Here is a 24,408-nt window from a genome sequence, read left to right on the forward strand (position 1 = left end):
GTCCCTTCCAAGCATAACCTTCTTAAGTCTCAAGAGAAGAGCAGTGGCTGTATAAAGCCGAGACAGGAAGAAGAGATTACAGGTAAAGAAAAAACTTTGCCATCACATGGTATTCTTGAAGTAGGAGATGAGGATTTGTTGAATGAAGAGCAAGCCAAGTTGATCACATTAACTGAAGAAGAGGAAGCGGAAGTTGACAAACTGACTTCCAAATTTGATGGAGTAATAATGGATGATAACATGATGGAAAACGATGATCTGCTGGTAGATGATCCAGGTTATGAAGCAGAGCAAATTGAAGCCATTTCTCAACTCTCTCCTATGATAATACAAGATGATAACATGGGCGATGAGAGTGACAATGACCAGCAACTAGCCAAAGAAGTGGCACAAGAGGCGGCTCAAGAAGGTAAGGAGTTGGATAGGAGTGGAGATGACACACAGCAGACTCATGGGGATCATCAAAAGGTGAGTCAACAGCCGGCTAGGGTCTGCTAAAGAAGAAACCCACCTCAACTACCGAGGTTAAGGGTACTCAAGCGTCCAGGAAGTTACAGGCGCAAAGGGGTCGCTCCCCCAAGAAGAACAGAGGACCGGGTATGGCCCCAAAGTTCACTTCACAAAAATTCCCTCGACATGAGGTGTTTCCTTCTACTGGTAGTAAGAAATCTTTGTCTCTTTCAGGTTTGGTGGTGTCCTAGAAACCACCCAGTAAAAAGATATGAACATCATCTCCTGGAACTGTCAAGAGGCGGGCGCTTACTTGACGAAGCAACACTTGCGAGAGTTGCACCGTTATTTTGCACCTTCTTTTCTTTTTTTTATCAGAAACAAAAAAAAATCCTTTTCTTTTATGCAAGACTTTCAGTTTACTTTTGGTTATAATAAATTGTTCACCGTGGAATCCGAGGGTCGAAGCGGTGGACTAGCTCTTTTTTATATGGATTCGCTTGACGTCAAGATTCTATACTCTGATAAGCGGATGATTGACATCGAGGCTACAATCGAAGGGCATAAGACCTTCTTGACTTTTGTTTATGGTGATCCGGTCATTGAGTGCCGCGAGTATGTATGGGAATGTTTAACTCGGAAAAGCCTAGTTCGAACGGGAGTGTGGTTTATGATAGGTGATTTCAATGAAATCACAAGTAACAAGGAAAAGAAAGGAGGACGCAAGAGACAAGAGTCCTCATTTATTCCGTTCAGATCAATGATAGATAACTGCGGCATGATTGAGTTCCCCTGCAGAGGGAATCCGATGTCTTGGGTAGGCTTCCGCAGTAATGGTAAGGTTCAATGCCGTTTAGACCGTGCCTTAGGTAATGAAGAGTGGCATCATCTCTTTTCCCACACGAATGTGGAGTATCTTAAGCTTTGGGGCTCTGATCATTGGCCAGTACCGGATATAATTCAATCTCGAGAAATAAGGAACCAACGCAGCTTCAAGTTTGATATAATATGGCTCGGAAAAGATGGCTTAGAAGACGCCATTAAAGCTGGCTGGGGGATCACGGCAAGGAGAGAAGCCAGCGAACTTTACTTCAAAATAAGCAATGTTAGACGCGCCATATCGAGATGGAAGAAGAAGAATCCGACCAACTCGGCGAAGAAAATTGAAGATATAAAAGCTCTTCTCGAGACTGCGCAGACTGCAGATGAAGCTACCAGTGAGGAAATCCTTAATCTAAAATGGAACCTCTGCTCAGCTTATAGAGAAGAAGAACTCTATTGGAAACAGAAAAGCAGAGTTTTATGGCTTCAAGAAGGCGACCGTAATACGAAATTCTTCCATGCTGCCACCAAACAGAGACGCGGGAGGAATAGGATCATTAAATTAAAAAAGGCTACCGGAGGTTGGGTGGAAAACGAAGGAGTGGAGCGGGTAGCGACTACGTACTTTCAGAACCTATTCACTACATCTTCCCCAGGCGATCCAACAGAAGTACTCCGGTTTATTACCGCCCAGGTTACACCTGAGATCAACACATCACTTATACGGCCGGTATTGGATGCAGAGATAAGGAAAGCAATCGATGAGATCAATCCAGAAAAAGCCCCGGGTCCGGACGGTATGACGGGTACTTTCTATCAAGCTTTTGGTGACATTATAGCAGAAGACGTGATCCATACGGTCAGGAAATTCTTTGATTCCGGTACCTTTGATCAGCGCTTGAACCAAACCAACATATGTTTGATACCTAAAACCGACCGGCCAGAAGAAATGACTGAATTTCGTCCTATCAGCTTGTGCAATGTAAGCTATAAGATCATCTCAAAGATCATGTGTCAACGACTAAAGAGACACCTCCCGAATTTAATTTCGGAGACCCAATCAGCCTTTGTCGCTCGACGTCTGATTTCAGATAACATACTAGTAGCCCAGGAGATTTTTCATGCCTCGAGAACAAACCCGATATGCAAGTCCAAGTTTGTAGCCATCAAGACGGATATGAGTAAGGCTTATGACCGAGTGGAATGGAATTTTCTGGAAGCTCTGATGTTAAAAATGAGGTTCGCACCTCAGTGGGTCGCATGGATCAAATGGTGTATTTCTTCGGTTTCATATCAGGTGCTCATCAACGGGGAACCTAAAGGAGATATATTACCATCAAGAGGATTACGGCAGGGCGACCCTTTATCGCCGTTCCTGTTAATAATCTTAACGGAGGCTCTCATATCTCAAACTAAAGGCGCGGAGGCCGAGGGACGATTAACAGGTTTAAAAATTGCCCAAGCTAGCCCAGCAGTCTCGCATCTTCTGTTTGCAGACGACAGCTTATTTTTCTGCAAAGCGGATGTCCAGCAGTATGCTGAGTTGATGAATATCATTAATAATTATGGTATTGCTTCAGGCCAACAGCTTAATATCTCCAAGTCATCTATCCTATTTGGTAGTAAGGTTACTGCAGAGGTAAAACAGGAGATCAAAAGAACAGTGGGGATCAATAAATAAGGCGGAATGGGTACTTATTTAGGGCTCCCAAAGAAGATATGCGGATCCAAAAGACAGGTCTTTGCTTTTATCATAGATCGGCTAAATAAACGAATCAACTCGTGGACGGCAAAGTTTCTGTCGAAAGGGGGCAAGGAGATCCTTATCAAGTCAGTGGCGCAAGCCCTACCAACATATATTATGTCTTGTTTCCTACTACCACAAGACATCTTGAACAAACTTAAAAGCGCGATTGCGAAGTTTTGGTGGAGTACTAAACAAAATAATAGGGGTCTCCACTTGATGTCGTGGGATAAAGTCTGCAAACCGGCGGAGCAAGGTGGCCTGGGATTTAGAGATCTCAAAAAGTTTAATCTCGCATTACTTGTGAAGCAACTCTGGCGCTTAATTCATCATCCATATTCTTTATTGGCTAGGTTACTAAAGGGCAGATATTATAGATTTACGAATCCTATGGAGATAGCAACATCGAACTCACCCTCGTATGGATGGAAAAGCATGTTAGCAGCTAGAGAACTTCTTAAGTCTGGCCTGCGTCGCACAATAGGATCAGGTTTTAATACAAGAGTTTGGTTCGATTGCTGGCTTCCGACTCAGGCACCTCGGCTTACTAAGGACAATGGGGCGTGGAGAGACCCTGCGCTTTATGTTAACCATCTCATCGATCATAGCACCAGGGAATGGAAGTTGGATATTATCCAGAACATATGTGACCCGGAGGATGCGAAGCTCATCCAGAGCATAAAGCCTAGCCGTCTTTTTAAAAACGATGGCTTCTGTTGGGTCCATACTCAATCTGGCTTGTACACAGTCAAGTCTGGATATGATACAGCGACAAAACTACAGCTGGAAAGAGAGGAGCAGCAAGTGCTAGAGCCTAATATCAATCCCTTACTATATAAGGTGTGGAATATAAAAGCACCTAGAAAGATTCAACACTTTCTATGGCAGTGCCTTACAGGATGTGTGGTGGTTTGCAGCAGACTAACTGATAGACACTGCGGCACTGTTCGTTCGTGTTCAAGATGTGGAGCTGAAGATGAGTCAATAAATCATCTCCTCTTCGAGTGTCCGCCAGCAGTCCAGACATGGGCCTTATCGGATATCCCTATTATTCCGGGTCAATTCCCGAGCTCATCTCTATATGGGAATTTTGATTTTCTCTTGTTCAGAGCCCCGACAAGAGGTATTTCTCAGCAGAGATCGGAAAAGTTCCCTTGGATCATTTGGTATGTATGAAAGCAAGAAACGACAAGCTGTTGAATGGAATAGAGGTATCACCTATGGACTCTTTACAGAAGGCAACTCAGGAAGGTGAGGAATGGAAGGTGGCACAACAATTATTAAAACCAGGGAAAGTGAAAGAACGTTCACAAAACGTTAACCAAGAGGAGAGAAGTAGGCTGCCTCTACCGAGATGTCAAGTGGATGCATCTTGGGCAGCCAATCAATCTACTTTTGGAGGTGGCTTTGTTATGGAGCTACAAGGAGGGATCAAGTCGTCGGGTTCCTTTGGGGAAACAAGTCCTCACCCCCTTGCATGCGGAGTTGAACTCGCTATTATGGGCTATGCGAGCGTCTCTCCAACTGAGGCAGGGTACTATGCATTTCGAATCAGATTGCCTGCAAATGGTAAAACTGATTGAAGAAGAAGAATTTTGGCCAGCTTTGGCTTCTGAATAGGAAGATTTCTTTCATACTCGTTCATTGTTTACTACTTTTAGTTTATCTTTTATTCCGCGTGAGCTTAATGCTAGAGCCGATTCCCTTGCGAAAGGAGCTCGAGCAAAAGCCTCTGATTTTCCCATGTAAACGATTTGGTTTACTCGGGGTTAGCTTTACAGACTAACCTTACCGGACCAGCTTAATGAAACATGGTGTTTGCCGTAAAAAAAAAGACGGAAGAAGAGAAGAGTACAAAATGTTTTCTTTGACTAAGCAAGGTGTATCGAATGTTTGTGATGTCAAACAAAGAAGAAATGTATTTTATTATGTGTCTATATATGTAATGTAATGGTGTTTTTGTAATTTTTCTAGTATGGTAAGAGTTATTTAATTTGGACCGTGAGAGGAGCTGAGATGTTGACACCTCGACATATTAAGCAATATTACAACTTTAAAATGATTTTCTTTCAATATATAAAGGATTTTGAAACTCAAAGTTGGTTTTTAGTGGCTATGGTTAAAAAATTAAAGCAAAAGAAGAAAACACAAAGAACATATCTTAATTAGGAGAAGCAAGGGAATGGCTCTTAAAGCATGTTTATCCCTAATACCCACTTGGGTATCTTTCTATTTTTTCTTTTTTACTTTTTTTTTAATTTAAAAAAAAAATAAAATGTACCAATCGCGGGCCGCCACGTGTCGTGGGACCCGTGAACAAACTCAAAAAACGTATCCTCACCAAACGACGTCTTCTCCTTTTTTCTTCTTGGTTTCCACCCTCTGTGGTCCCCCCCCCCCTTCCATCAAGAAATCCCCCACCATCCTGCGATAATTACGGTCTTAATCCACATATCTATACAAGAATAGGTAGATGAGAGATAGAGATCATATTAAAAGATCTGGTCACGACCGGGCCTTTAATAATTAAGAACCTCTCCAAGTGGGTTTTCATCTTACTCATTTTGGCCAAAATAAATTTGAGTTTTGAGTTGACTTTTTTTTCATGTCAGCGAATTTTGGATTGCCTTGATGGTTGATCATACGAACTAGTTCACTATGATATATCACGAGTCCTAAGCCAGACTATATAATCAATTAATAAACCAAACTAGTCACTTTTGTTATTCTAGTGTTATATAACACTTAAACAATAAGCCATTTGCCACTTAATTAAGCAATTGGATAATAAGCATTCTGAGCCACACCACACATGCCCTCAGGCCAGTCCACGTCTCTACGAATCCTAATGTAACCATTCTCTCCCCAAGTCTCACCCCAAGAATTCTTAGCTAGCCAATACTTGATCCCTTCAGGGCTAGTCCCGTAGCCAACGAACGTCACCGCATGATTCACTCTGGTCCCACAGTACGGCTCATCGTACACTCCCCCTGAGTAATGCATGAAACCGGGTCCATCTGCGTCAATGGAAACCGAGACAGGCTGTCTCGACACAGCCTCGAGCAACGCACGCTCGTTGTTGCTTGGAACAGTCTGGAAACCTCTGATTGATGCGGCGGGTCTCGCATTAAACCGGCACATCTCGTATGTCCATAGGAAAGGGTACGCTTGCTCTGAGAAAGGGTAAGCTTCTTCTGAGGCAATGCCTTGGTTTTGGACTATGTAGTCGAAAGCTTCTGTCATTATCCCACCTCCACAACCATTATTATACCCTCTGTCGCAATCTATAAGCTGTTGTTCAGATAATGGTATAAGTTTGCCTCCGGCAATCTTTGTCACACCTTCCACAGCGGCAACAGCTGAGAACGCCCAACAACCTCCTGCTCAAATATAAACCCATATATATTGATTAGTTTTCTTATATATAGATTATTTACCTTATCATTGAGATTCGTATTACTCTAAACCTAGACTGGGAAACCAACCTTGGGGTTTAAGTTTTTTAAAAAATTATGACTAAATTCAGATTACTACAGAATGTTAATCATGCATATCATCGTTTAGAATGCTTACCGCATAGGCCTTGGTATCTAACCGGTGTTACAGCTCCTTCGTTTCTCCAATCTTTGGTCTCATGAGGGGCGACATCAGTGACGTTCCAGTCCTGATACGGTTCCACTTCATACATAAATCCACTTGGTGAATATCCGCCAGTGCTCCTAAGACCGGTATGTGTGGCAATGAAATCCTCTTCGGGCCAATCCGCAAACTCGTTGACACCAAGCTTGTAGGTTCTGTCTCCCTTTCTATTAAATTCCTCAATGAATTTAAAGTTCTTCTTGAACATGTCGAATCTCATCTGTTTCTCGAGCTCGCTGTTATAAACTCGAGAGAATCGATTCATCCATTGTTGATGGTGGTCAGCCAATAGTGGCTCGTGGAAGGTGACACGAGATGTCGCTTGAGAGACGTTCAAACCCATGGAAAGAATGGTTAGAACCACAAACATGAGCACTATCGATGACATTTTTTTTTATGAATAAGGTTTTGAGTTTGTTGTTGTGAAGAAGTACGAATGGCGGAAAAGGTACTTATAAAGAAAAGAATTGTAGTTAGTTATGATCTTACTGGAAATTGAGAAAATATTGCAAGTTCACTCCATATTTTGCAGCTTTATTTGCACATTTATAGCAACCAATGTATATCTACCATCACGACTTCATTTTTAAAATAAAGAGAATAAGATCTTGCTATATTTACTAGCAACAATACTGTTAATGTTTTTACCTTGCTATATTTACTAGCAACAATACTGTTAATGTTTTTTTTTTTTTTAAAACTGGCTTCTACTGTTAATGTTTTTACCAATACAAAAACAATACTGTTAATGGTAGTGTTACGTATGCGTTCAAATGGAATCGATCGTGTGGGTTTTAAAATATTAAAAGTTATTTCGAACCCAAAATTATCATTGCAGGCTTTGCAGCATTGATTATTGGTTTTTGGGGGTAATTGAGTATTAGACTATGACCGCCTTTTTAAAACGCAAAAATTATTTTTGGTTACAAAATTTATTTTAGTTCTATAAAAAGAAAATTATTTGTAAGCAATTTTGTTTTAATAAATAGAAAATAGTGTACCGAATTTATGTCTTCATTTGTCTGAAGTGTTTGTTTTATGATGAGCATTATGAGTTGTTTTATTTGAGTTTGATTAGTTGGGCTTGCACATAAAATTGTTATAATCAAAGTTCGCTATAGTCAAGTTTATAACTCAGGATCGAGTTAAGGCGACCTTTCGCTTGTGTTTTTTTTTTGAGAAAGATCTTTCGCATTTGTAAAACCAAAAAAAATGGAATTATATTAAAAGTGATGAAATCAACACCATATAATAGTTTCTTTTTATATGTGTAGGAATCTGTGTGTTATTAGGTAAGATTTAAATTTCTTAGAATATCTGATAATACTATTCTATTGGAAGAATATACTTGTGCCTTTGTGTTTATTTCAAAATAGTTGTTACTATTGATAGATTTATTTTTAACAGTTCCCTATAGTTTTGGTCTAATTAAAATGACAAACTAAGATTAATAAAGTTTTCAAATTTTGATGTCAAAAAAAAAGAAATCTTCAAATTTTAAAAATTAAACCACAAATCAATGATTAAATATTGAGACAGTGAAACAAAGCCAAGATAGAACCTCAATCCGGACCCTCAACCAACGTCAGTCCAAAACGAAAGAGACGACGAACTACCAAAGCCTAAGCTTGACCAGCCATCTACGACTGAGTGGCACACCAGATCTGTAACAGCCATACCATCGACAAGATCCAAATTCTGAAAAGCTCCATGAAAACAAAAACGAGTTAATTCAAAATCGAAGCATAAGAGGACATGACTCTCTCCAAAGTTTATGTTTAAACATTTCAATATGTATTTGACATCTAGAAATAATATTGTAAAATTCAATATGTATGCGACACTGGAAACATTATAGTTTTAAAAAATATTCCACCTAATAACAAGTTCAATCCAAAATTTATGTTTTAATAGTATTGATTATCAACATGTGTCATTTTATATAATATTTTCAATTTTAGCATAGCAGATTAAATGAGTATAAAATATATTAAATAGCATCAAATTATTTTTTTATCAAAATTTTGTTTATATTTTTTTTTGTCATCAACATAAAACAGATTCAATATGACTTTGTAAACCACACCAGCAGTTCCGCATCCATGTGGACAAGACTGGTTGTTTTCTAACACTTCAATAGCATCAAATTATTAACTTTCATTTATAAATAATAACTGGATTAATTAATAATATTTTAATGTTTTCTGACTAACTACAAAATTAATGAATTATTTTACAGAATATATTAAAAATCAATAAGATTTTGTAGAATCTTTATTCTACATATTTTGTTAGAATCTAAAAATAAATGCATATTAGAATAAAAAGATATTAAAAGATATTGTAATTAAATTAGTGAAAATAATTTTTATATAATTTCGTTAAATAAATAATCACATTTATTGAAGTTCCAAGATTGAATAGTTTTTGGGAGTGATTGGTTCGACCGTGGATGTAAAAATCTAGCTGTAAAAGTTTAGATGTAGTTAAGTTGGTTGTAGCTGTAAAGTTGTAGCTGTAAAGTTGTTATTGTACATTTTTTTTGCAGAGACTTTTGCTGTAGTTAAATTTGTTGTAGTTGTAAGTTATATGTTGTAAGTTATATGTTGTAGATATTTCAAAATAAAATATGTGATGTATATATAAAATAATTATTTTTATCAACTAAAATAATTTATATTAATGATTTTTATAAATTATCAAAGTTTACTGTTATTTAAAATGTAATATATAAATAATATTTTATGTTATTTAAACATTTCAACAGTTTTGAAAACACCCAGAATTAAATTAAAATATTTATAAATGTTTTTTTTATGATTATCTAATTTATTTGATATCATAAATAGTTTTTTCATTTTAAAGTTTCTAAAGCCTATAAAACAAGGATGTGGGTTTTTTGCTTAAAATACATAAGAAAAATATTTGCTTTAGATTTTTTGTTGTAGTTTTAAAAATAAATCTAAACATGATTGATAAAGATAAATCTAAAAAAAAAAAAGATAGTTCTTTAGAATGTGTGTTTTTTTTTTTGTGATTAAAAACATCTTTGACTCATCTTTATGATTTTCTCTATGAAAGATGAACTCTAAGATATAATGAGGTTTTGTTCCACTGTGTTTTTTAAATAATAGAGGATTGTTATATTTTCTCCTATTATCGAAAAAGATATTAGAATCAAAAACCATCTCTATTTTAACTCTTTCTAATGTCATGATTGGCAAATAACTAAACTGAATCTGTCAAATCATGATCATCCTTTTCAAGATTATATATTATTGTAAAACCAGGTTACATAAGCTTTTGACTTCAAGGTAGTTTCCATACATTTTCACAAATTTTTCATGTAGAAGTAACATAATATAAAAATAATATTCTGTAGACCTTCAAAGCTCTTCTTAATTTCTGTGATGCGTATTTATATATGTTTCTTCTCTATTCATTCATCGACCAAACTGTGATAAGTCTTAAAGACCTCTCTCTTTAGTTACGCTATAACGATAAAATGACGACGGTGAGTAACTTTTCATTATATGCATTTTCATGGGTACTCGTACACACGTTTATTGAATATATGTCTGTGTACGCAGGTAGTGGAAATGGATGTGCCTATGGACTGTCCTGGTTGCGAGAGAAAAGTTAGGAAAGCTCTTGAAAACATTAAGGGTAATTAATTAATGAACATCGGTTAATGACCATGGTTTATTATTATTATTATTATTATTTTTTTTTTTTGAAGATAATGGTTAATTATTAGTAACTTGTTTATTTATATATATAAAAAAACATTTCATCAAGAACTAGTTCTTGTCAATCAAGAAAACTGATAATCAAGTCGTGGATTGAACAGGAGTCCACGATGTTCAGATAGATATGAATCAGCAGAGAGTAACGGTGACTGGTTCGGCAGAGCAGAAAAAGGTTCTTAAAGTTGCTAGGAGTATAACAGGGAGAGAGGTATGCCTATGGTCGTTCCCTTACCACCCTGAATCTAATGGATTTCAAGACAAGTACTTCAAGAAGAAGTTCAACAAAAGAATCAACATGTCAAAGTATGGTGAGAAAGTGAGTTCTTATAACTATTATATGCATGGATACCACGGACACGACCATGGTTACCATCAGGAACGGCCTTATTCGGGTCTTATCGACGAGAATGCTACTTCTATGTTCAGTGAGGAAAACCCTCATTTCTGTAACATCATGTGATCGATTCCATTTTCACCAGCTACTATGGATGGAACAACTATAGTTTGGTTATGCTCCTTTGTAAGAAAAGCACGCAACCAAGTCGAAACAAAATTTGAGACCTCGTCATCAGCTCAGTTGGATTTGATGATCCGGCCTCGATCAAAATGTTTATGTAATAGATGTTTTGGTTAAATTTAAAAAAGCACTGGTTGTTTATCATAATTTGTTAGTGCATATAATGTGGCTTTTATTGGTTTTAATAAACTGAATCTCCTATATATTAAAATAGAAGTATTATCATTTAATGATTTCACATTACATTTAACATGTGACAATCTCACATTGATTTGAATTTGAGTAAGTTGATGCGTCAAACTCACAATCATTTAATAATTAATTAATGCGTTCACAATCATTTAATAATTAATCAATGCGTTCACCGCAGAAAATTTAATGTGTTTATACTAACTTTGTTTAATTAACTTACTTTTATTTTTTTACATTTTTAAATTTTGTATTAATAAATTGAAATTCTCTTCGTGCAACTACTGAATAATATCATTTGAAAAAAAAAAGAAATTACAAAATCATAAAGATTCACATCAACTAAAATAATAGAACGAGAATGTCTTTAAAAATTGAAAGTTTCATATATTGACAAATTTAGCCATGGTTGAAGCTTCTATATACGAATGCAATAAATAATTGTGATTGGTTATGAATTAAAACCCGAGGTAAAAACACAACACACACAAAATTGGATCTTTATTTCAGATATATTGTTTTTCTTTAAGGAATTTTCACATTTAAGAAAAAAATAGAAACATAACCAAATTACTATAAAATATAAGAAATAAGAAAAACTTTTAAAAGAAGAAGATATATGATATCGATTGAAAAACAAAATTCATGTGCCGAGTGTAGAGATTACATATTTTCCACGCATCTGTAATATTTTTCACTCGATTGTATCGTGTTTTATTATATTTACCAAGAATCTTTTATAAGAAAATAAATTAGTGGTTATAGACTACGTCAATTTTGCAACATGCCCAACAATATTGACATAGCGGCCAACCATTTTTATTGGTATTATTAAGGTATAGTACAATAATTATGTATGTTAAATAAACCAAAATATTTGTTTTAAATTTATTTTTATTTTTCTTTATATTAGTAGAAGAAAGTAGATCTGGGTAAAATATCTGAATTCGTAGAACCAAATCGAACTATATTTCAAAATAATATTGAATACAAACTAAAATTGATTAAGTACTCAGATAGATCTAAGAGTTTAATATCCAGATAAACATATTCGAATCTAATCCAAACTAAAATATTTTGGATACCAAAAATATCTTAAATTGCAATTATATATTTAAGTATGTTAATTATTTAAAATTTATATCTATTGGCTATTAAAAATATGAAAATATCTAAAAATTATCAATATAGTCACAATATATATATATATATATTTGTTCTCCATATAAATATTAAAATTCAACTAATTTTTATGTAAATTTAAATATTTAGTCTAACATTATTCAATTTTTAATGATTTATATTATTTTATTTTTGATTCTTAGGATTTAAGTATATTTGAATTTTTGTTAAAAATACATAATTAAAATGGATATCTGAACTCGAATCAGAGCTGAACCCTCAATGATTCGAACCAAATCTAAACCAAAGTTTTGTAAATATCCAAATATAATTTGAATTTCTAACTATAAAAATCCGAAATCCGAGATCAACTGAATCTGAACGGATATTTGAATGCACATCCCCAAAAAAAGATATACACCAAATTTTTAGTACAACATACAATGAATAATCTAATAAACTATTTTACTCCGCACACAGTGCGGGTTTCTACCTAGTAGTCTATTATTGTATATATGTCGTTTTTAAGTTTAAGATATATTATATTAAAATATCAACTTGACCAACTAATAAATTTTTGGTCCAACATCTTTTTCCCACGCGATCTATTTAAAAATAAAAAAAAACTGATTATTTTATAATTGTATCTATTTTAATTAAATCACTGACCACGGTTTATATTTTATTTATAACAAAACCAGTTATCAATCTTCCTCAAGAAATCAGTTTGATTTTTTTTTTGATTTTGATGAGCATTAAATTTCTTAGAATTTAACCCAATTGTAGAAATCCAGCACAAAACAGTTATGTTTCTCATAAATTATTATCATTATTTTTATTTTTATTTTTTGTCATCGACTTTTATAGACTCAATCGGACTCTGTAAACCAAACTGGTAGCTTTGCAACTATGTACACAACAAAAGACATATGTTTCCTAGCACTGCGTGCTAAGCTATCGGCCTTCAAATTATGTGTGCAAGGTACATGGATGATCTCTAAGCTATGAAAGGATTCTTTCAAGGTTTTTATATCTGCCAAATAAGTAGCAAACGCAGGCCATTCATCTGGTTTCAACACCATCTTTACCAGTTGTGAGCAATCTGTTGCAAACGTGACATGAAACTGACGCAAATTACGCACACATTCCATCGCCCAAAGTAAGGCTTCTATCTCAGAGTGAAGAGGATAGAGAGAAACCCTTACATTTTTTTCTCCCATTAGACCCGTAAGACCTTCAAGGGGGCTATACATCCCTGGCATGAAAGCCCTCATTATCCTTCCAAGACCCATCAAGAAAACACCAGTGTCCGGGAATCGTCGGAAGATTCGCTTGTTGTGGATTTGGTGCCGGTGTGTGTACTATTTGTGCCTCCGCCCAAAACCTTGATTATGTTTCCGCTAGTTGAAGAGTATCCCTAGGTTCCATATCCTAATTGTTGAAAACCTTGTTATTTCTTCCTTTCCAAATATACCATAAGATCCTTAGGTATTATGCCAAATTGCTGATAACTCAGAAATTATTCATGCAATAATTACGAAACTGATGAAGCTAAGTTTAAATATTAAAATTATCTACATTAAAACATTAAATATAAAATATTTGCACAAAATAATGCTTATTATATAACATTTAAATGTAGATATACAATCAAATATATAAATTTAATTATAATAAACTTTGATATATGTTTGAAAAATCATTATCACACTACGACAACATACTTTACATCTCAGCAAAAGAAATTGATATTTATTCAGTCAGACATTAATTTATTCAAATTTTAAATATTTTTACACATACATTAAATTTATCAATTAACAAAGTACATGATGTGAGTTAACGGGATTTAGGTGGATTTTAATAGAAATAAATATTTATATAAACTCATTTAGCTTAACGAGTTTTAAATAAATTTATTCAGATTAAAAATATTTATTAAATGTAATTTTACTTAAAGTTAGTAAAAACCATATTAACACATTTACACGCACACACATATCTCTATATATATAGCATAATATATTTACAAGTAACTGTTTCAAACATTTTGTCAAACAAATTGTTCGGTTTTCGATGAGGGTTGGGTTTGATATTGTTTTCGGATATAACACATTAAGAATCATTAAAGTATATAAGCGAAGTCTTATAGAGTATGAGACTTTGATTTTCGGATCGATTCCAAGTCGGTTTTTTAGGTACGTACATATATTCTTGACTAATTATGTTAGGTTACTACTAAGAAAATATAATATGTTGCAAACTTTAGGAATAAAGTTTAGAAATAATTTCTGAAATGCATATGACACAAGTGTATAGTTATGCAACTTGACATATTTAATATAGTTACCAATATTTATTAAATGGGATTTTACTTAAAGTTAATAAAAAACATATTAACACATTTACACTCACACACACACACACACACACACACACACACACACACACACACACACACACACACACACACACACACACACACACACACACACACACACACACACACACACACACACACACACACACACACACACACACACACACACACACACACACACACACACACACACACACACAGATATATATATATAGCATAATATTTTTACAAGTAACTGTTTCAAACATTTTGTCAAAAAATTGTTTGGTTTTTGATGCGGGTTGGGTTTGATATTGTTTCCGGATCTAACACATTAAGAATCAATCAAGTATATAAGCGAGGTCTTAATAGAGTACGAAACTTTTATTTTCGGGTGGATTCCAAGTCGGGTTTTTTAGGTATGGATATTCTTGACTAATTATATTAGGTAACTACTAAGAAAATATAATATGTTGCAAACTTTAGAAATGAAGTTTAAAAATAATTTCTGAAATGCATATGGCACAAGTGTATAGTTATGCAACTTGACATATTTAACATAGTTACCAAAATTTATATTATATTAAATTAATAATAAACACAAATATAATTATAAAATTACAAATATAAAAATTAAATTATTTAAAAAATTAAAATTAAAATATACCCGTTGTTTGAAAGGACGGGTCAGAATATAGTATACAGTGAAATTACAATACGGCCTATGTTTATTATAGTTTTTTTTTTTGTAAACTGGGAGGGATTTTTTTCCTTTTTTTTGAAATAGTATTGGGAGGAAAATTGATGCATATATTTAGTATTTTATCAAGAAAATAGTGAGAAACTAAAAAATAATCGAAAGTTATATAAGAGCATGATTAATGGGGGAGACCCTGATTAGGTTCTTAATGAATATTTAACTAATAAACTTAAGTTAAGAATTCTTGTTAAGAGACTATTAGTTTGAGTGCTTAAATGGTAGAACTAAATTAAGGGGTCTTAAAAAAATTATAAAACATTGTTTTATTAAACATAAAATTTACTTATTAAATAAAACATAGTCAAAGACAATATTTTAAACATAGATTTTAAAATAAAAACATAAAAACAAAGATTAGTAAAATAAACGATAATCATTTCAAAGAAGCATCCAAGCTCAGTTGTTATCTTGATCACGTCCAAATTTACATCATATATGTTCAACCAAATCAGATCTCAGTTGTTGATGCAGTTGTCTAACGAATTCTAGTTCGAACATCCATCATATTGGCGATATTTGTAGGGATATCTGTAGAATATGTGAGATCCACATGTGAACTTCTATTGCCTTCTCCTTGTTGGAATTCTGAAACATCAAATTGAGTGTATCCATCTTGTTCGTTTTATTCTATCATATTATGGAGTATGATATATTCTCTCATAATCTTCCCAATTTTGACTTCATCTTAAAAAATTCTGGATTTCTAACAATGACAAATTGAGTTCGCAAGACTCCAAAAGCACGTTCTACATCTTTTTGGGCAGCTTCTTGATGTTGAGCAAATATAACTGCTTTCGGCCCTTGTGGAATTGGAACATATTGGATAAAAATTGCCCATTCTGGATAAATACCATCTGTGAGATAGTAAGCCAAATGATAGTCTCTTCCATTAATAGAGAAATTGTGGAGCTTGACCTTTTATTATGTCATCAAAAACAGGTGAGCGATCAAGAACATTGATATCATTTAAGGTAACTAGATATCCAAAAAACGCATGACATATTCATAGATCATATGAAGCAACCGCCTCTAAAACGATTGTAGATTTTTCCTGACCACGTGAATATTGACCTTTCCAAGTGGTGGGACAATTCTTCCACTCACAATGCATACAATCGATGCTTCCTATCATTCCGGGAAATCCACGATGCTCTCCAATATCAAGTAGACGAAGATCAGCCGGTGAAGATGCCATATATGTGTACAAATTGTTTTAGATTTTTATAAAAGGAAGAACATGAGAAGGAGAATGGAAAAAGATAGAAGATGACTGATGAATTCAAAGTTTACAAAGAGAGAATAAAACTTTGGTGAATTCAAACTTAAAATAGAACTGATGAATACAATGTGAATAATACAACTATGGTAGTCCGTGACTGTGCTAGTCCGTGACTGATGACACACGACAAGAATACAAGACTTTACACAAGAATACAAGCTCCAATTCAAACAATAATACAAAGTTTACACAAGAGTACAAGACTTCACTTCAGTCCATGATTCTTCCACTCCCAATGCTCCACTCTTTCACTCTTTCAAGACCTGAAAGTAAAGTCACACGACAAGTCATCAGAACAAGAAAGCATTTATATCATCAATAACCAGACAAGAAACACAAACATAAAATAAAGAGTAGCTATAATCAATAACCAGAAGAAGAAACACATCAGGATCTTTGCTTGTGTTTAACCACGAGCTGATGATCACAACATCATCTATTGGCGTCCATTTCCTTCGTTCTCTATGCTCTGCAGGAGTGTCTTTACCAAAGTTTGAATCTTCAGTACCTTGAGTTCCAAATACAGGGACTTGTGATGAAAATAGTTCGTCATTATCTTGTACTAAACCGAAGACAGTATCTTGTTGACTATTAAGAAGTTCAACAAACTTTGATGTGTGCCTATATGGATTAGAATCCATATCCGAATATGTCAAAGAAAAGAGAAAGAAAAGAACAATGTGTTTGATAGATGAGGGAGAAGAAGGAATGTGTTTTATAGAAGAGAGAAAAAAGAACACTGTGTTTAATATATCAACGCATTCATCACAACCAACCAAATCGACTTGATATATATCTTATACATTCATCACACTTCAACAGAGATTTATATCTAACCATTACATTTATTTATTACCTAACACAACCATAATTTAACACTAACCAAAACATTTATTAACGACAATTCAATTCAGACCAGAGTCAAAATCAATTCATTTCAGACCAGAATCAAAATCAACATCAATCTGAACTTAAGAAAAAACGACCTACAAATATAAACAATGCTTTTTATAAAACTTTCAATCAATTGAACATATCAAAGATAAATGTTTTACATGTTGCAACTGTGGTCTTCTAGTTTGACGAACCTTGCTCATGTCTCTTGATCCATCCATCTTAACACACAAATACAGAAACAAATCAAAAGTAATCACATGATATATATATTAATCACGAGACAGAAACCAACACAAGACATAATCAATAGACACAAACCAACACAACAAACAAATCAAAAGTTAGAAAACTTGTGACCCGAACAAGAAGGAGCATAATCTAAGACATGCATGAATCGAAGGATTCAAACATAAAATAAAATAACATAGCTTTGCCTTTCGATTCGACTGAGCAGAACCAGTCGCCGTTTTCTTCGTCGAGGAGAGCCACCGAGAGAGAGGTGGAGTGAGTTTTTAATGAGGAGAGCCGTCGAGAGAGAGACAGAGGTTTTCATCATCGAGGAGAGCCACCGAGAGAGAGGCGGAGTGATTCATCATCTAGGAGAGCCACTGAGAGAGAAGCGGAGTCGTCGAGGAGAGCCACCGAGAGAGAAGCGGAGTCATCGAGGAGAGCCACCGAGAGAGAGAGATAGAGAAAAATGCAAAATTCTCTCAATGGGGGACACATGTCTCCTAAGAAATGTGTCTTGTGACGCTTAATTAAGAAACGTTTCTTCAGTTAACAGCTAATATTTTTTTAATTTCTAATTACATTAAAAACCCCAACTAAGGAACTGCGTTAATCATGGTTTAAGAAACAAGAATCAGCTCTAGGAAGACCTGTAAATGTCCATGGCATAATATAATGAGTCCTCGTGTGGCTTTTTGTTTTTGAATTTCAGTTAAATGGGTGCAACGGTCACATCTTTGGGGGTTCAGCAATCTTTGATTATCCTCGATTGGCGGCTCTTCCTCCAGTGCCGGTCCGGACATTTACGGTGCCCAAAGCGTAAAGAAAATTTGATGCCCCTTCATCATATTATTTTTTATTTTTATATTTAAAACTATAAATAATATAAAGCTATTAAAACATAATTTATTTTAAAAAATAAAGTACAAGATATCATAACATTATTAAATGAAAATATAACTTTTCATCAATTTTAAAATTAAAACATTATAACAATTTTATGTTTGTTCGAATGTCATTTTAGAAAGAAAAAAGATATAAAACCTTACAAAAAGAGAGAAAATGAAGACTTACATGGCAGAACAAAATATTCCAACAAAATAATTAAGAATGATTTTACCAAAAAAATAATCAACAAAAAACCAAGAAAAAAGAACAGGTGATAATTTAAAATAATTGATATATAGTATGTTGTGCGCATAACCATTATAGCAAATATCCATCCAAAGATATAGAAAAGAGAAAATAAATGTTAACTAATAATAATAATAAAGACAAAAAATAAGTTGTCTAATTGAATTATTTAATATACTGTGTACTCCCTCCGTTTCGAATTATTTGTCGTTCTAGAGGAAATATTTTGTTTCAAAATAAGTGTCGTTTTCGGTTTCCAATGCAAAATTCATTGACAATATTCTCTATTCTATATTTTTATTGGTTGATATATGGTTTTTTTTTTTGACGGCAAACTGCTATTCTATTGCTCAAACTTGAGGTGGTCTGGGTAACCAGACCGGAATAGAACAACCAACAAAAAATAACTTCCTATGGAAGGATCTAGCTGTCTTATTTAAAGAATCTGAAGTCTGGTTATGCGCCCTTGGAACAAAAGTAATCTTGAAGTCCGGAAAGCATATGAGCAGTGTCTCTATCCTCTCTAATTCCATAGCAAAACTTGGCCAAGCATGTGGTTCCTTGATCATTGTAATCAAATCTTTGCAGTCTGTCCCGAAGTTCTGACATGTCGAATGCTGGAGCATGTTTTCCATTGCCCATCGCAGTGCTTCCACCTCTGAGTGTAGAGCTGATTCTTTTCTAGGAAAATTCTGAGATCCCATAAGTTGCGTCTTTCCCCCACTGTCCAACCAGACCCATCCACATCCGCTAAATTGAGCTTGAGATGTCCATGATCCATCCAGTAAGCAGATGTTTCCCAAGCTTATGACTTGAGACTCCTCTACATTACTCTCTTGTACTATTGGAGTTATCTTCTCATTGGCATTAAACCAAGCTGGACACTCACTCTCAGCATAACGAACTATTTCCAGAGGATCTCTGTCAATTCCCCTAAAGAGTTTGTCATTTCTCGCCTTCCAAACGTACCAAATTATCCAAGGATAAGGATCCCTGTCTTGCTCTGGTTCAAGTGAACCGTCTTTTTCCCAAAAGAGGTAGTTCATATTCGTGTATATACTTGATGCTGGAAACACACCAGGATTCGTTGGAGTCGTTGAGTGCAGCCAAACTTGCATAGCAGGTGGACATTCAAAAATAGCATGTGTTACTGACTTCTCTGGTTCACCACATCTTGGGCAGTAGTTATCACATCTTATATTTCGTCTTACTAAATTTCTCGTTACTGCCACCTGTCCAGTTAATAATTGCCATATAAGATGACACATTTTCTTTGGCGTCTTTATCTTCCAAGCAAAGGCTTGGAGCTTTGTAATACTTGGCTCCAACACTTGCTTTTCATCTGCATCCTTCAAAAGATTTTGAGCAACCCAATATCCAGACTTAACCGTGTATTGTCCATGTCTTGTGAAGTTCCAGCAAAACGTGTCAGGCCTATGAGTTGTGCTTATGGCTAGACTCCTTATGAGTGGTATGTCATCAGGGCTTACATATTGCTCCAATATGTTAACATCCCATTCCTTTAGCTCCTGATTAATAAGATCACTCACTCTCATGTTTGGATGCATAACTGGCGCTATAGGTATAGCTGGCCTAGCAGGATTCAATGGAATCCAAGGATCCTCCCACACTTTAACCTCATACCCAGAGTGTATTTTCTGCCTTATCCCCAGCAACAACAGCTCTCTCACAGCTGAAATACTAGTCCAAATATAAGATGGACTGTTTACAGAGTTTACTCGCAAAGGCGAGCTTAGTCTGTAATATCTTCCTCTTAATACACGGGCGACCAGCGAATCCGGGTTTTGTGTTAGCCTCCACAGTTGTTTCGCCAATAATGCCAGGTTAAACTCATGAATCATACGAAATCCAATCCCTCCTTCTTATCTCGGTAGGCAGACTTTTTCCCATTTCGACCAGTGTATTCCTCTCTTCGGTGGATTTGAACTCCACCAGAATTGAGCAATAGCGCTTGCAAGGTTTTCACATATCTCCAATGGGAGCAGGAAAGTAGACATAACATACGTCGGGAGAGCAAGTAGAATTGACTTAATCAATACCTCCTTTCCTCCTTTCGAGAGCCATCGGCCTGTCCAGCCATTCACTCTATGCATTAGTTTGTCTTTTAAGAAGGAAAATAGCTTGCATTTTGACCCACTTATATCTTCTGGAATACCCAGGTAAGTCCCCATCCCTCCATCATTTTGTATTCCAAGTACGTCTTTAATTTCTTGTCTTGTGGTTGCGTTAATCCTCTTACCAAAGAGTAAGGAAGACTTATCAAAGTTGATACACTGTCATGATGCTTTACCATATATCCTGATCACTTTCATTACTTCTTCACACTCACGGGGCTCCGTCTTACAGAAGAAAAGGCTATCATCAGCAAATAGCAGGTGGGATATCGATGGACACGCGCGGGTAACGCGCATCCCTGTTATCTTTCCCTGGTTCTCTGCATGATTGAGAAGGCTAACGAGCACTTCCGTGCATAGAATAAAAATGAAAGGAGACAAAAGGATCTCCTTGGCGTAGGCCTCTTCCTGGAATAATGTTTCCTCTCGGTTGGCCATTCATGAGGACTTTATATTGTACTGACGTAATACATCTTATTATCCATGTGATCCATGTTTCCGAGAAACCCATCTTTCTCATCACAGCTTCAATAAATGACCATTCCATCCTATCATAGGCTTTGCTCATGTCCGTCTTAATAGCCATTCTTTTGTTGCGTCCGCTTGGCTTTGTCCTAAGAGCATGGAACATTTCTTGAGCAATCATAATATTATCAGAAATCTGTCTTCCAGCAACGAAGGCTGACTGGGTTTCCGATATCAATCCAGGTAGTACTTTCTTTAGTCTCTGGCATAGGACCTTAGAGATGATCTTGTAGCTAACGTTACACAAACTAATAGGCCGAAACTGAGCCATATCATTTGGTTTTGTCGTCTTTGGGATGAGACAAATATTAGTTTCATTCAGTCCATCAGGCATTATCCCTTCAGTAAGGAACTTATTAACCATAAGAGTTAAATCGTCCTTTACTATATCCCAAAACTTCTGATAAAACAGCGCAGTCATCCCATCTGGCCCCGGGGCTTTTTCTGGATGCATAGCAAAGAGAGCTAATTTGATCTCCCACTCCGTTACCGGTGCTGTAAGACTTACGTTCATAGGCTCCGTTATTGTCGTAGGAACTTCAGCTAGAGCTTCTTCAATATCCAGTGGATTAGACGACTCAAAAATTTGTCTAAAATAACTAGTAGCAATGGCTACTAATCCTTCTTCATCCTCCACAATATTTCCATTTCCATCCAATAGCTGAGTGATCTTGTTCCTTGCTCTCCTTTGTTTCGTCAAGGCATGAAAAAATTTCGTATTGCGATCTCCTTCCCTGAGCCAAAAGACACGGCTTTTTTGTTTCCAGAACATTTCTTCAGCCTTAAGAGCATCAGAAAGCTCCTTCAAAGCTGCAGCAATCTCTTCGGTTGTGGCATTATCATCTGCATATAGACCTTCCACTTTTTCTTTGAGTTCTTCTACCAGTTTCGCAGAGTTTATATTATTTTGTCTCATCCACTCACTCAATGCTTTTCTACAACTGGAAATATGTTCCATTATAGAAGCATTTGGAGGAAGATCAGGTGATTTCCATTCCTCCAAAATAACTTGTCTTAGTTCCTCATTGTCCAACCATCTTTTGTCAAACTTAAATTTCCTTGATCTCCTGGGTGGTTTCTTGAGGATATCAGCAAGTATCGGACGATGATCCGAACCCCATAACTGCATATACTTCGTTTTCGAATGAGGGAACTCATTGTGCCAGTCGGCATTCCCTACTGCTCTGTCCAGACGACATCTAACAGTTACTCTTCCTGCTCTTTTACCAACCCATGATAGCATATCTCCAGTATATGGAAATTCTAACATCCCACAATCACTTAGCATTTGTTTGAAGGGTAAAAATGAGCTATCAGTACGTTGTCTACCTCCTTCTTTTTCATTATGACTAGTAATTTCATTGAAATCTCCTATCATAAACCAAGGCCCATTTCTTGTTGTTGAGAAACGCGTAAGACGTTCCCAAACTTGATCTCTTCGTTCTAATACAGGATCCCCATAAACAAACGTCATAAAGACTTTTATTCCATCAATGACTGCCTCAATGTCAATCATTCTGTTATTTGAAAATAAAACATTAACTTGAAATTCATCCATAAAAAAGAGAGCTAAACCTCCGCTGAGACCAAGTGGTTCAACGGTAAACAAACGATCAAGTCCTAAATCCGCTTGAATGTTTTGCAACACCAGCTTCTTATTCTTCATTTCAGAAAGGAACACAAGTCCTGGGCGATGCTTCTGACACATCTCCGTAAGGCGTCGAACTGTGAGGTCGCTCCCAATCCCTCGACAGTTCCAACTGAGCGTCCTCATGGATATCGTCGGGAAGAGTTTTTGGACCCCTCCACACCATTTCTTGAACCAATGTTGACAGTAGAATTAGTTTGCACCTCTGATCGATGGTTATCAGAACCTGATGTTGCCTTTGCACCCGATTTGTGAGGTTTCGGAGATCCCCGACGGAGGAACTCAGATTTCCTAATAGGTATACCCAACGGGTATTTGCGGCTTTTCCCGTTCCTGATCGATGATGATCTCGGCCTTCTTATCAGCTTGTCCTCCTTTGCCGTCTCCCCTTTACTTCCCTTATTCTTGGCAGCTTCAATATCCATTAGTTCATCCCCTAGCAGGTCATCCTCCTTGACGTCTACATCCATCTTTGTAGCGTTGAAGCTCTCCTCCATATCTCCTTGGTCAATGATCTCCTTATCACTTAGAGCACCAATGATTTGCTCGTTTTGAAGAGGTACATTCTCCTTAGGAGAGAAAGTTAACAAACGAGGAGATATATGACGACGTTTAGTGACATATGCATCCAGCTCTTGATCATGACGAATAGGCGTCACCACTTGACTAGCTATCCTCTTACCACTGGTCTGTTGTGTAACAGTCTCCATTGTTGCATCTTCTCTAGTAGCCTCCTTGTCTTGTTGAGTAGAAGAACGAGGATTAGTAGTTGTTCTTGTCTCACCTCGTCCTGACCGTATGACAGTATCACGTTTGTCATCATCACGTATCGTTTCATCCAAACGTACTGTCCCTTCTGCAGGCTTGAACCGATGAGCATAAGACTCATCTCTTCGATCATTACTTCCATATCTCACCTCTGTTCTTTCCTTTGCTTTCCATATTTGTGCTCTGTTTTTCACATAAGGTGCGTACCGAGCGTTTTGGTGTGAACTCTTCCTCTCCTTTCCCCCTCTGTTTGAATCATATCTATCATTATAGCCTCCTTGTCTTCCATAAGACCGCCTAGCATCCGTCATGAATCCACCCTCAGGTCGTTTCTCATCCCTAGTTGCTCTGTTTCGCTGATAATACACTTCAGTGTTAACCATCTCATGTTTAACCTGCTTGTGACCATTAAACCACTCCTTCTTATCCTCCTCACTCCATGG

The 24,408-nt window shown here is 35.9% G+C and overlaps 4 protein-coding genes and 1 long non-coding RNA gene across 6 annotated transcripts; 1 reads left to right on the top strand and 4 right to left on the bottom strand.

The window, feature by feature from the left end:
* Positions 1–5,687: 5,687 nt before the first annotated feature.
* Positions 5,688–7,090, bottom strand: LOC108859724 (ervatamin-B-like). The gene is made up of 2 exons (XM_018633632.2): positions 6,590–7,090; positions 5,688–6,396 (listed from the first exon to the last, which is right to left on the bottom strand). The coding sequence occupies exons 1-2, from the start codon at positions 7,041–7,043 to the stop codon at positions 5,789–5,791; spliced, it is 1,062 nt and encodes a 353-aa protein (XP_018489134.1). The 5' UTR covers positions 7,044–7,090; the 3' UTR covers positions 5,688–5,788.
* Positions 7,091–10,093: 3,003 nt separating this feature from the next.
* LOC108860670 (heavy metal-associated isoprenylated plant protein 29) lies at positions 10,094–11,120 on the top strand. The gene is made up of 3 exons (XM_018634531.2): positions 10,094–10,169; positions 10,246–10,321; positions 10,506–11,120. Exons 1-3 carry the CDS (start codon positions 10,161–10,163, stop codon positions 10,862–10,864), a joined length of 444 nt encoding a protein of 147 aa, XP_018490033.1. The 5' UTR covers positions 10,094–10,160; the 3' UTR covers positions 10,865–11,120.
* A 1,981-nt stretch (positions 11,121–13,101) lies between these two features.
* Positions 13,102–13,506, bottom strand: LOC130494887 (uncharacterized). The gene has a single exon (XM_056985717.1). It carries the CDS (start codon positions 13,504–13,506, stop codon positions 13,102–13,104), a length of 405 nt encoding a protein of 134 aa, XP_056841697.1.
* Positions 13,507–16,649: 3,143 nt separating this feature from the next.
* On the bottom strand, positions 16,650–18,534 carry LOC108856916 (uncharacterized). 2 transcript variants are annotated; one of them, XR_001950268.2, is made up of 3 exons: positions 17,686–18,420; positions 17,002–17,138; positions 16,650–16,893 (listed from the first exon to the last, which is right to left on the bottom strand). It is a non-coding gene; the product is annotated as an uncharacterized LOC108856916 (long non-coding RNA). The 2 variants fall into 2 exon arrangements; XR_001950267.2 differs by having other exon boundaries at positions 17,002–18,534.
* Positions 18,535–19,232: 698 nt separating this feature from the next.
* On the bottom strand, positions 19,233–20,751 carry LOC130494888 (uncharacterized). The gene is made up of 2 exons (XM_056985718.1): positions 19,431–20,751; positions 19,233–19,255 (listed from the first exon to the last, which is right to left on the bottom strand). The coding sequence occupies exons 1-2, from the start codon at positions 20,749–20,751 to the stop codon at positions 19,233–19,235; spliced, it is 1,344 nt and encodes a 447-aa protein (XP_056841698.1).
* Between the last annotated feature and the right edge of the window lie 3,657 nt (positions 20,752–24,408).

This window comes from Raphanus sativus, chromosome 5, assembly GCF_000801105.2.
Source record: "Raphanus sativus cultivar WK10039 chromosome 5, ASM80110v3, whole genome shotgun sequence".
NCBI classification, from domain to species: Eukaryota; Viridiplantae; Streptophyta; class Magnoliopsida; order Brassicales; family Brassicaceae; genus Raphanus; species Raphanus sativus.

Bases quoted from the DNA above. Each gene is read 5' to 3' on its own strand.
- LOC108859724 (XM_018633632.2), bottom strand. From the start codon at position 7,043: ATGTCATCGATAGTGCTCATGTTTGTGGTTCTAACCATTCTTTCCATG. The intron at 6,397-6,589 runs GTAAGCATTCTA...ATATTTGAGCAG, and splicing joins TAGATACCAAGGCCTATGCG to GAGGTTGTTGGGCGTTCTCA.
- LOC108860670 (XM_018634531.2), top strand. The intron at 10,322-10,505 runs GTAATTAATTAA...TGGATTGAACAG, and splicing joins AGCTCTTGAAAACATTAAGG to GAGTCCACGATGTTCAGATA.
- LOC130494887 (XM_056985717.1), bottom strand. From the start codon at position 13,506: ATGAGGGCTTTCATGCCAGGGATGTATAGCCCCCTTGAAGGTCTTACG.
- LOC130494888 (XM_056985718.1), bottom strand. From the start codon at position 20,751: ATGATTCATGAGTTTAACCTGGCATTATTGGCGAAACAACTGTGGAGG. The intron at 19,256-19,430 runs GTTTTGCTATGG...CTGGTTACCCAG, and splicing joins GGAACCACATGCTTGGCCAA to ACCACCTCAAGTTTGAGCAA.